This window comes from Gopherus flavomarginatus, chromosome 5 (assembly GCF_025201925.1).
Source record: "Gopherus flavomarginatus isolate rGopFla2 chromosome 5, rGopFla2.mat.asm, whole genome shotgun sequence".
NCBI lineage: Eukaryota > Metazoa > Chordata > Testudines > Testudinidae > Gopherus > Gopherus flavomarginatus.
This window is the reverse complement of record NC_066621.1, coordinates 117,880,972-117,893,222: the sequence shown is the minus strand read 5'-3', so window position 1 is coordinate 117,893,222 and position 12,251 is coordinate 117,880,972. Positions and strand designations below refer to the sequence as shown.

The 12,251-nt window shown below is 50.8% G+C and overlaps 1 protein-coding gene across 2 annotated transcripts in view; it reads right to left on the bottom strand.

Moving 5' to 3' along the window:
• IFT43 (intraflagellar transport 43) overlaps nucleotides 1-12,048 on the bottom strand; it is a 53,207-nt gene extending 41,159 nt beyond the window's left edge. The window contains exons 1-3 of one of the 2 annotated variants that reach the window (XM_050955756.1): nucleotides 11,942-12,048; nucleotides 9,747-9,839; nucleotides 4,598-4,618 (exon numbers count right to left, since the gene is read on the bottom strand). In XM_050955756.1, coding sequence (XP_050811713.1) covers nucleotides 4,598-4,618; nucleotides 9,747-9,839; nucleotides 11,942-11,992 — 165 coding nt within the window. In that variant the 5' untranslated portion in view covers nucleotides 11,993-12,048. The remainder of the gene's footprint in view (nucleotides 1-4,597; nucleotides 4,619-9,746; nucleotides 9,840-11,941) is intronic. The other variant, XM_050955757.1, reaches the window with a different exon arrangement.
• Nucleotides 12,049-12,251: the final 203 nt, after the last annotated feature.

Sequence of the window (12,251 nt, the reverse complement as noted above, 5' to 3'; positions counted from 1 at the left end):
TGAGCAGGCCCAGGAATGGCTGGGAGTCCAGCATGTCTGCAGGCAACAGAGAACCACATAGAAAGAGAAGCAAGTCCACTTCAAAAGTATACAGGTGTAACAGCCCATGACCTCCAAAACACTGGGTCCCCTCTGGTGGATGATGCATCCCCTAATAGCAGAGAATAACAGAATCCATGTAGCCAGCAGAATCTCCTGGACATGGCAGGTAAGTTCAGCCCAGGCCAGGACAAACATGTTTGCCAAGCAAATCTGGGATGACATTCACAACTGAAAACACCGCCAAGAAATACAGCCTTAGAGCTGGCACTTATTTCTCTCAGGCTGTTGAGATGCCTCTCGCTGCGAGAGCTATCAACTCCCATCCCCAACACCACACCAAACCATGCAAAGCTTTGGTAGCATGTTCCATACCAAGACGGGTTAGCCTTAGCTGAGGGCTCCTCCATAGTCAAGCAACACAGGGGACCGCAGAACCCTACTGAGCAAGAGATCTTAATTAGACTGTTAGATCTGTGGGGCAGGGGCTTTTTGTTCTGTTTGTACAGCACCTAGCACAATGGAGTCCTGGTCCATGACTGGGGCTCCCAGGCATTACCACTATACAAATAATAACTAATAAGGAGGATTGAAGTATCTTGTTGGAGCAAGACAGGACTCCTTCAGTTCAAAACTCCTCAGAGCAGGGGGTATTGGGAAAGCACTTAGCATAGAGCAGATGCTTCCTCAAAATAAATAAATAATCCCCCATTGGGATAAACCCACTGCTGGGCATATGCAACAGTGGACTCAAAAGCATCTTACTCTTAACTTCTGTAACTCTCAGACTGGAATGCCATAGGGTCAATACACCTCTACCCCAATATAAACGCAACCTGATATAACAAAAATTTGAATACAATGCGGTAAAGCAGTGCTCCGGGGGCAGGGCTGTGCACTCCGGTGGATCAAAGCAAGTTCGATATAACGTGGCTTCACCTATAACGCGATAAGATTTTTAGGTTCCCGAGGACAGCATAATATCTGAGTAGAGGTATATTTAGGTTCTGAGAAAGTTTGGGGGTGGCTAATAGAATCAGATTAGCGCTTACTATGTAAACAGGGCTATCGACCCAAATACAGTGCGAGGTGCTTGAACAAGAACTGGGCAAGAAAAAATTCTGTTTCATTTTCTGCTTTCTCTGATCCGGCAAAGTCTTACCCAGGTGAGCAAGCATCAGTCACACTAGTAACGCTATTGATTTTAATGGGGATCCTCACTCGCATGATCAGGCCCGTACTAAATTATATATGTAAAGTACTTTGCTTTATATTCTCCTCACCTGTGTTTCCAACAGCTCACATTATTAATCATGATTGCATTCCTGATAAATGACCAGCTTAATTTAAATAAAATAATAGCACTTTTCCAGCTGCTTTACAAATATTAGTCAATCTCCACACAACATTATCTCCATTTAACAGAAAGGGATTAAGGCACAGCTTGGAGAAGGAACTTGTCCAAGGTCACACACCAAATCAGTGGCAGAGCAGGAGCAGAATCCAGGAGTCTTGGTTCCCACCCCTTTTCTCACTCCAACACACTTTGCTTCTCCAGATTAACTATGTTCTCTTCCTTGCCACAAAGACGAGATACAGGGATAGACCCTTTATTATTCCATTGACCATTCCATCCCTTTGCTATGTGTCATAGGCAGCCTTGGAAAGCGCAGCCCAATGACTCGTTGAACCTGGCAGGTATTCAAATCTAAGCCAAGGGATGCAGAACACATCCTGGAGCAGGCAGATGGATGGAGGGCAGGACTTCAGCAGGCACATTCACACAAAGAGCACAAATGCTGCTCGTTCAATAATCTTCAACCCCCAGTGGGGAACATACCTAATACAGGAAGAGCCCAGATTATAAACACTCAGTGCAGCCCAAAGAGAGTTCAGAGAAGGGCTATATGAGTCATCAGGGCAATGGAGGGGCCAACTTCAAAGAGATGATTAAAGAAGCTAAGTATTTCAGCTTGGCTGAGCAATGACTAAGGGAGGGATGTATTGTAGCCACAGAAGTCTGTGGTCACACTTCATAGTAGATTCCATTTATAATAGTTTTATAAAGGGTTAATAAATGATTAATAGAGGTCATAAACATTTTATAGACACAAGTAGTAGGCATTACAGATGATTATAAGCAACTTACTGATTCATCAGACCCTACAGCAATTAACCATTTATTTTCCTGTTATAAAATTATTTATAAATGTAACCTCAATATAAAGAATGACCAGGTATCTGAAGGGCGTAAACCCTAGGGAGGAAGGCAGGGATTTAGGCCAGGTGGTCCTAAAGTATTTCAGAGTAATGATCTTCTCACTAGAACAATCGCCTCCTTGACACTGCCTCTCCCTCCCATCACACAACATCTCCGTAGCAACAACTGCTCACATGGAAAAGTCCAGTCAGGAAAATATTGTTTATTTTAATGAAATGTAGCAGCCAGGAGGAGCTACTACCATGTGACCAACCACCTCTCCACAGATTCCCAGCAAGTGCTCAATAGGACCTGGCTTGGGAACTGCTGATCTACGGTGATACAGGGGGATGCAATTGGATCTAACCAGACAGAATTAACCTAATGAAGATTTAGGTTGATTCTCTTCCCAGCAGCAAGAAGAGCGTCTGTGGAATCATCCCCCAAGGTAAGTCCCATCACTTGAGACAGTGAAAACTACTTGGGACACAACTCTGGGGCTTCTAATATAGGGAATGATCCTGACCTGACCTGGCAGGAGAATGGGTGAACTAGGTGGATCTATCTTACTGTTTGATACTATGAAAAGAAAATTGTGAATTGCAGTGCTGTTTCTCTCTCTATGACAGGCATCAGACCAACTGAAAGTAACGTCCTGTGGCCAGAAGTAATGAGGTGCGAGGCAGAGTCTCCTTCCTGGACTTTAGCCGTCACACATAATAACCTCTCCAGAATGGGGCCTCATACAGTCTTTATAGGATTGGAATAAAAAACCGAAAGAAAGGGCTGATCCCCCATAGCTTTGATTCAGCAGACAATTGACAACTGAGGACCTGGTAACAGGTGGTGTTCTGCCTGATAGGTGGCAGACACAGTCATTTCTCTGTTGAGCTGCCTCATGCACAGTAGTTCCCATCACATGCAGAGGGCTTGACACCAAGCTGCTAAACACCCTCAACTCCCACTGACTTCAATGCAATCAGCACCTTGTAGGATCAGGCCCAGAGGCACTGGCCTTAGGAAGAGATTCACATGACACAGACCAATAAGATACCATGTTTATCAGCTCGTATTTAACCAGATAGCTCAGGGAAGCCTTGGGAGGAAAGCAGCATCTGCTCTGAAAAAGACGTTCCTGTTTGGAGAGGATGCAACCCATTTCCTCCTCACCTTTGGACCGAGAAAGGAAGCACTTCTTCAAAGTTTTGGAGCTCAGCAGTACTGCTGGCAGTGAGGGAGAAGAAAGGAGGGCCACTCCACCTTCCCTCCAGGGCTCAACCGTTGCAGAACTTCCAGCTCCTTCTGGTGAGGGGAGTGAAGACCAGCTAGGACATGCCATGCCACCACTAGGGTATTGGGATGGTGCTTTCTCCTCTCTACCTTTCCTCAGCTAAAAGAAGTGTTTGTGTATCTAATATATACAATAAGCAGCTTTAGCCAGGAGGACTGGGCAATAGCGACTCCTGACATAGGCAGAAACTACACAAGACACGTAGCCCAGAAGCTTTTCAGAAAATTCAGAAGCATTTCTAAGCTTTCCCCCAGGAAATAACTGCCCATTTGATGAGTTTCTAGTACATCCTGAAGAGCAGTCAGGACTCCCTTTTCTAAATGAATGCTGTGAAATTTCATGAATGTCTTTTAGTTATGGTAAATCCATACAGAAGAGCACTATTGAAAATGCAGCTCCCTTCATGTAACTCAGGAGCTCAGCACAAACCCAAACTCACCAGATTCCCTCCCGGCAATAACATTTCCCAAGGAGTTGGTGCAGTGAGAATACAAGGGGTGCAACCAAGTTCCAGGGGCAGAAGAACATCACAGAAAGGGCACAGGCACACATTCTAGCTAGAACCCAGTTTGTCTATTGACTGGCCTCCTGATGGGCACCAGCAGGACTCTGTGATTCTTAAAGGGGAGCTTTCACACTAGGGCATCCTGCCAAGCATACCGTAGATAAAATGAAAACCCAGTCTCTGGTTTGACACCTTGGTCACTAATTGCTGATATTATGTTTTTCAGTGAGGGCACAGCACCTTCCCAGCTCCTCCACTCTCATTGGCTTCAACATGGAATCGGATGTCCCCACCATTTCTGTGGCAACATGCATGACTGTGACCTTAGTGTAGGATGCATCCGCTAGGAAGGAGGGAAGTCTCTACGAAACAAAGGATAGCAGTAAGAGCCAAGGGAAAGCAGGCAAATCATTGAGCCTGAGGCATGAGACTACTATATTTTATTCTCCTGTGTGAAAGTCCCTTTCAAGGCAATCTCCATTTGCATTGACAGGTTAGCTCTGCCAGTTTCTCTAGGAGAAGCCAGCAACTACCCAGAAGCCTCTAGTCCTACAAGGTCTACCTTTTCCTCAGTGTCTTCATCCTAGAAAGATCAGCAGGGGGAAAAGAGAAAGAAAAATTATAAAGAAGAAAAACCATTAAAGGCCCCCAACACGAGTCTCTGGATTTCAGCTTGGAACGAATACAAGCAACACCTAAAGGACACTGTGCGCCTGATTCTCCCCTGCCACACACCTCGTGTAACCATTCACACCCGGAGAGAGTGTGTGCCAACTCCCCTCATTCATAATGGCAACATTTTACATTTGCTTTGTGTGGGTGTCAGTGAAAAACAATCCAAGACAGGAGAGAGTTTGGCTGTGCATGTTCAACTGCAAAGACAGCAGAAGGCTGCTGCACACCAGATACTTGTCCAGGGACTGCCTAAGAAGGAAGCCAAGTTACAAACAAGGCCAACAGAAAGTAGATAAAGTCATTTCTCCCTAAAGAATGAAAGGTCCCAAACCACACATAGGTGCAGGTTAGAGTAGTGAAAAGGGGGTTCTAGAGAATAAATACACCTGCAAGAGCACCAGAGCCCAGAAAGGGTCCCAAGTCACACAATTGATTTATATATGCAGGAGGCTGCAGCTATGTATCTTAGAGCCTGAGTATGACCAGATCCCCTACAGTAACTGTGGTTCTGCATGATATATTACCCACACAGATTTCATTCTTGGTGCACATGTAACACTGACAGACCCCGATCATCGGCAGGTGGGATCGAACCTGGGATTTCTGGAGCTAAATGCATGAGCCTCTACTGCATGAGCTAAAAGCCACATGGCCCTTAGGCCTGGTCTACACTGGGGGTGGGGAGGAAATATTGATCTAAGATATGCAACCTCAGCTACGCTATTCTCGTAGCTGAAGTCGACGCATCTTAGATCGACTTAGTTCGCGTCCTTGCGGCACACGATCAACGGCCACCGCTCCCCTGTCGACTCCGCTTCCGCCTCGTGCCCTGGTGGAGTTCTGGAGTCAACGGGGAGCACGTTCGGGGATCGAAGTATCGCATCTAGACCATCAATCCCCGGTAGATCGATCACTACCTGCCGATCCAGTGGGTAGTGTAGACATACCCTTAGCTAAGACTGTAGCGGACTCATTAACCCCTAAGTGGTCTCAGTGCCACTAGAGGGGAGAGAACACCATGCTCAGGAGGTATGTGGGTTATACACATGCACACCCTGCACAGGAGATTGGATATTTCAGCTAGCAATGTCCATTGGGGCCATGTCTGTGTCCTAGGTGCCCTCCTGCACCCTCCCCCCCACACACACTCCCCTCAGGGCGTAAAAGGCTGAGCAGGCCCAACCATCCCTCAGTTTCTTTGCCAGTATGGAACCCAAGTGATATAGGACTCTATAGTAATGGGAAGAGGGAGCAGGTCATAGACTACATTTGAACATCATATCTAAGAACCACAGTTCCTGCAAAGTAAGTAACCTTTCTTTTTCAAGGAATTGTCCACATGGATTCCACTCCTGGCTACTTTAAGGGAGGGACCATTATATCACATGCCTTGTCTAAGCATAGGAGAGGTTGGTACGAGGCATACCTCTTAAATCTAGCATACCAGTAACTCCAAAGCAGATGCTTTGGATATCACTACTTTCAATCTCTCAAGGATAAGTGACCAGTTACCAGGCCCAGCAATCAGTCACTTAGGGTAAGGCTACACTTGCAAACGTAGGGCGCTGTGAGTTAAAACTGCCTTCACAGAGCGCAGTAGGGGAAGTGCTGCAGTCTGTCCACACTGACAGCTTCGAGTGCACTGGCATAGCCACATTTGTGGCACTTGCAGTGGCATTGAGACTGGTGCATTATGGGCAGCTATCCCAGCATGCAAGTGACAGCAATGTGCTTTTCAAATGCGGTGGGGGGGAGAAGTGGAGTGTGACAGGGAGTGTGTTGTGTGAATGTGGGAGGAGAGAGGGAGAGTGGGTTTTGGGGTGCTGAGAGTGGGTCAGCATGCTGTCTTGTAAGTTCAGACCCCCTCTCCCCTCTCTCTCTCACTCACTCAAAGCAAACAGTAAATGTTTACTGTTTCTCTGAGCTGATAAGCAGCTGGCTTCTCCAAAACAGAGCTTTGAAAAGGCATTTCACAACAAGAGTGGTCACCTGACTTAAGGGGATTATGGGATGTTTCCAGAGGCTGATCACAGTGCAGTAATGCAATGCCTCATTCACACTAGTGCTGCGGTGCTCCAACAGGGGTGCAGCAAATGTTATTCCACTTGCCAAGGTGGAGTACCAGCAGTGCTGTAGCTGCGGAAACAGAGTGCTCTACGTGCCTTGCCAGTGTGGACGGGGAGTGAGCTAGGGCACCCAGGGCTTCTTTATTGCACTGTAACTTACAAGCATAGCCAAGGTCTTAGTCTTTGCCAAAGGAGCGGGTATCACAGAGCTAGTCAGTACTGAGGTCCACAATACTAAAGCTCTGAGTGCACAGGCTACAGGTACTCAGTCATTCAGTGCCAGGGTGGGTACCAAGGGCAGCCCAATCTGCCAATTGAGTGGGCACTGCACCTGCTGTTTTGGAGGTCAGCACCAGAACACCAGAAGGAGCCTTTCTAAGATTATGGCCCTTAAACAAATGAGCCCAAGACAAGAGTCTAGTGACTCAGGTGCCAGGGATGGTGACCAGTACCTTAGCTCATCTCTGGAGCAGTGCTCCTTTCTGCTGATCAGAAGTTGTTAACACTGATGTAGAAGTGGACAAATGAGGCTCTGAGCAGATGTTACCCAGGAGCTTGGGGTGGAATCTCAGCCCACCAGGGCACTAAGTGAGAGAGGCACTAAGAGAGAGGCACTAGCAGATGGCTGAGGTCTGGCTGAAGCCTTCTCCTCAATATGCGAGGAGACTTGCATCGAATTCTCAAGGAGGAACAGCTTCAGGTTGGCTTCCCTCACACAGATTGCACCTGGAAAAAGAGTGACAAATGGAACATTGCTCTAGGATGGACACTTCTCCAGGGCAGTACTGTAATAACTGAGCCTACAAATCTACCCTCATTGTGAGCACAAAGAGTGAAAGTTCATAAAATGTCATAATAACCTATAACAAATGTGAATGAAAAATATGTGCAAAAGTGAGACAAGACAGACTGAATTAATCCAAACCAAAAGGCCTACTAATATAATTCAAAGACAGTGTTAAGATCACACCTGGTAAACACAAAAAGTGTTGTACTGGAAATCAGTGGACCCAAATTAGTACGTCAGAAATTAAGCCTAATTGGTAAACAAAATAATGAAAGGATGGGCCATCACTCCCCTTTTGAGGTCCTTAAAATAGAAGACTTTGTGGAGAAAATCAGAAGCTGTCTGATAACAGTGGCTGGGTGAGGGATGGATGGACCAGAAAGAATGAACTTCACCATCATGGCTGCCACCTGCATTGTCTCTTGGGACCCCAGGATTCGCTATGATCCATTAGGCCTTCATTGTTCTGATCCTGAAAAATGTCCTGACCAGACCTAGCCAGAGAAAGGGACCCAGATGACAATCTCCTCCACTGGGTCTGGCTAAATCCCGACCACCACCTGGGATGCGAGACTGTCACCTTCCCACGTGTCCTTTTTCTTCCCCATCTTATTTCTTCTTTTTTCCTATTCTTCTCTTTTGGCCTTCTATCTCATAGAAGAGTCTGATTCAGCCAGCTAAGGCTGTATATTCCGCATCACTGCTGTGAGTGTGTGACCAAAAAAAGGCAGCTAAATTCAATGCCCTAAGCAGCCTAAAGCTGGTACAAGGTTGCCAGGTCTCAAGATTGTGTGCTGTGCCTGTGTTCTTCCAGCTGTGAGATTGCAAGTGAAAGTCAATGCCACAGACAGAAGCTGCATTTTCTATCATTGCTGTTCTTTTCTCTCCCCTATTGAGTAGGTTTGTCTTGTTTTGTCTTCTAGGAACCAGGACTGGACTTTAACACCAAGAGCTCCAGCCCATCTCAACTAACTTCTCTTTCCCCCAAAAAAGAGAATAGTTATTACTATGTTTAATACCATCTAAAAGACCGTCAAAGAGGTTGGCAGGGGGTTTCCTTCCACAAACTGTCTCCAGCTAAATGGAAAGGGAACAAGAGATGTTGTTAAAATACAATTTTTATTTCACACTTTATATTTCAAAAGCTTTAACTTTTTTCCTTCTTTCCAGTATCTTTAATAAAAGGTTTCAAAGATTTTTAATGGCGTATTTGCCATGGTTCTAAGCAGGCGGAGGTCTCTGTACAACAAACTTTGTGTAAAACTGTTTAATGCTGGACAGTGACAGAATCATGTTAACATCTTTAACTCTTTGCGCCCATATCAGCCATCAAAATTAATACAACAGCAGAGTAGGTACTGGGAATGTCCATCATTAATAGGCATCCAAGTGCCACATGAAGGATGGATCTTAAAGTCTAGTGACTTTAAGCTTCTACTATAATGCTAGTACCCTGGGTGAGGGAGGGAACTCAAGTCTAACAAATTTAAGGAAAAAATTATATATAGCTTTTACTAACTAAAAACTTATTAATTAAGTCACTACCTCTTCTTTAACTAACACCAGCACTGCGCATAGAGAAAGGGCAGACACTGCAGGGGTTCCATCTCACTGCCATGGATCGTAAGAAGGATTAAAGAAGGATGGTTGAGACCCATCAGATCTTTATGCCCTGGGGTGGAACATGATGGCAACTAGGACACAAGACCAACAGACACAGCTGGTCAAAAATTTGATCTTGTGAGCATGGGGCACATGAGCAACAAGAGTAGAATCCATGTGGAAAAAGATCACTCAAAGAAAGCAGCTACATTCATCACACTGCTTTTTGTGAGGCACTTCAGTGCAGATCCTCAGATTCCCCCATACCAGCATATTCCATATCACCATGCTCCTCTCTCCCATGGAAAATCATCATAGACCATGTCTGCCCTCCCCCACCTCAGTACAGTTACACATGTTGGAAATACTAGGACTGCACTCAGTCAGACATTCAGCAGGACAGTAATGGGAAATACAGAATGGCACTGTGGGCCCCAGCAATAAGAACAGGACTAAGTTGGGGTAGATCTACACTGGTGAAGCAGGACCCCACAAGACATGCAGAATTATCTGTAATGGGCAATGTCGGATTTAAGTGGCACCTTGGGCTGCAGGAATGTTATCCTGTCCATGGCACCCACCTCTCCAGTAGAAGTGGCAGAGGAATTCTTCCTGCTGAGACGATTCTCCTCAGGAAAGGAATCCTGGCGAGCTCGTCGGCCCATCTTGGCCATCTGGGCGGCGGGGGGGGAGGGGGGAGAAGGGCAGAGAGCACTGTTACTGACAGTAGCAACTTCAGGGCAGCAAGTACAGGGTGACAGAGAAAGAGAAATAGAATCCAAATAATTTCCCTAATGCAACATTAGCACTGTACTGTAAGAATCACAAACAGGACAAAAACAATATAAGCACTAGGACTATCATTTGCTCACTGCTCTCACAGCTATCTCTGGACCATTTTCCAAGTGGCCCCCTTTACATGGCACACACTCCCTGAACTGATCTACAAGGCCAGTAAACTCTCCTCCAAGTCCTTTCTCCAGACCACCTCAGCAGCAAGAGGCATTTAAAAAAACAGCCAATTGGCAACAGCCTCGGGGGCAGCTGGGGAGAGCCAACACTTGTCCTTATACAAATAAATCTAAGATAAATCAGATGTAGATGAACGCTGTACACGAGAGGATTGTATTCCTCTCCCCCAAGCCCTTTGGATGCCACGGGTCGTCTTTGACTGTACGTGATTACAAACAGGGACTGGGTCTTCTCACGTGGTTAGTGGCATCCCGGGTGGGGTCACACAGGGCGGAGCAGCAGAGCCCCGGAGTAAGGGAGAAAATCCCCGGCGAGGGAACGGGCAGAGCCCCCGGCAGGGGGAGGGGGCGGCAAGGGGGGGCAGAGCCCTCGGCAGGTGGCGGGCAGAGCCCGCAGCAGGGGGGGAAGGGGCGGCGGGAGGAGATAGGGGGCGGGGGGGCAGAGTCCCCAGCAGGGGGAGGGGATGGGGGACTCGGCAGGGGGGAGGAGATAGGGGGCAGCGGGGACGGAGGGGGCTCGGCGGGGGGGACGACAGAGTCCCCGGCAGGGGGAGGGGATGGGGGGCTCGGCAGAGGGAGGGGATGGGCGGAGGGGGCTCGGCGGGGGGGACGACAGAGTCCCCGGCAGGGGGAGGGGATGGGGGACTTGACAAGAGAAGGGGATGGGTGGAGGGGATGGAGGGGGCTCGGCGGGGGGAGGAGATGGGGGGTGGCGGGGGCTCGGCGGGGGGGGACAGAGTCCCCGGCAGGGGGAGGGGATGGGGGGCTCGGCAGGGGGAGGGGATGGGGGGGAGGGGGCTCGGCGGGGGGGACGACAGAGTCCCCGGCAGGGGGAGGGGATGGGGGACTTGACAAGAGGAGAGGATGGGTGGAGGGGATGGGGGGGGCGGCGGGGGCTCGGCGGGGGGGGACAGAGTCCCCGGCAGGGGGCGGCGGGGGCTCGGTGGGGGAGGAGATGGGGAGCTCGGTGGGGAGAGGGGATGGGGGGCGGCGGGGATGGAAGGGGCTCGGTGGGGGGGAGGAGATGGGGGGCGGCGGGGGGGGGGACAGAGTCCCCGGCAGGGGGAGGGGATGGGGGGCTCGGCGGGGATGGAGGGGGCTCGGCGGGGGGGGACAGAGTCCCCGGCAGGGGGAGGGGATGGGGGGCTCGGCGGGGATGGAGGGGGCTCGGCGGGGGGGGACAGAGTCCCCGGCAGGCGGAGGAGATGGGGGGCTCGGCGGTGGGAGGAGATGGGGGGCGGCGGGGATGGAGGGGGCTCGGCGGCGGGGGACAGAGTCCCCGGCAGGGGGAGGGGATGGGGGGCTCGGCGGTGGGAGGAGATGGGGGGCGGCGGGGATGGAGGGGGCTCGGTGGGGGAGGACAGAGTCCCCGGCAGGGGGAGGGGATGGGGGGCTCGGCAGGGAGGAGGGGATGGGGGGAGGGGATGGGCGGAGGGCGCTCGGCGGGGGGGGGGACAGAGTCCCCCGCAGGGGATGGGGGGCTCGGCGGGGGGGGGAAGGGATGGGCGGAGGGGGCTCGGCGGGGGGGGGACAGAGTCCCCGGCGGGGGGAGGAGATGGGGGGTGGCGGGGATGGAGGGGGGCTCGGCGGGGGGGGGACAGAGTCCCCCGCAGGGGATGGGGGTGCTCGGCAGGGCCCGCGCTCCCAGCCCGCCCCGGGCCCAGCAGCGGGAAGCAGCGCTGCCCCTCACGGAAGGGGGGAGAGATCCCCAGCGCCCTGCTGGGCCGGCGACGGCACCACCGCGCGGGCCCGGGGCGGGCTGAGCGCTCCCTGCCGGCTGCCCCCCGGGGACGGGTCCCTCTTACCCCGGCTGCCCCCCTGCGCGGCTCCTCGCCCAGCCCCAGCTCGGCCTCCATCCCGCAACTGGGCCTCGCTCGAGCTAGGCCGGGCCCGCCTCCAGCGTCCTTAACAACCAAACCCCGCCCACCCTTAAAGGGGCCGCCGCGGCGAGTGGGGGCGAAGACTGCGCCAATGGGCTGAGGCTTCTGCCCTCCAGATGCCCAGACACCTCCCGCGCGGGGGAGGGGCTTCCAGGGCCGCCAGCCTCCCTCGGCACCGCACTGCCCTCCCCATCTCGCCCGCCCAGTCTGTGGCGCTGCTATCCGGAATGGCAAT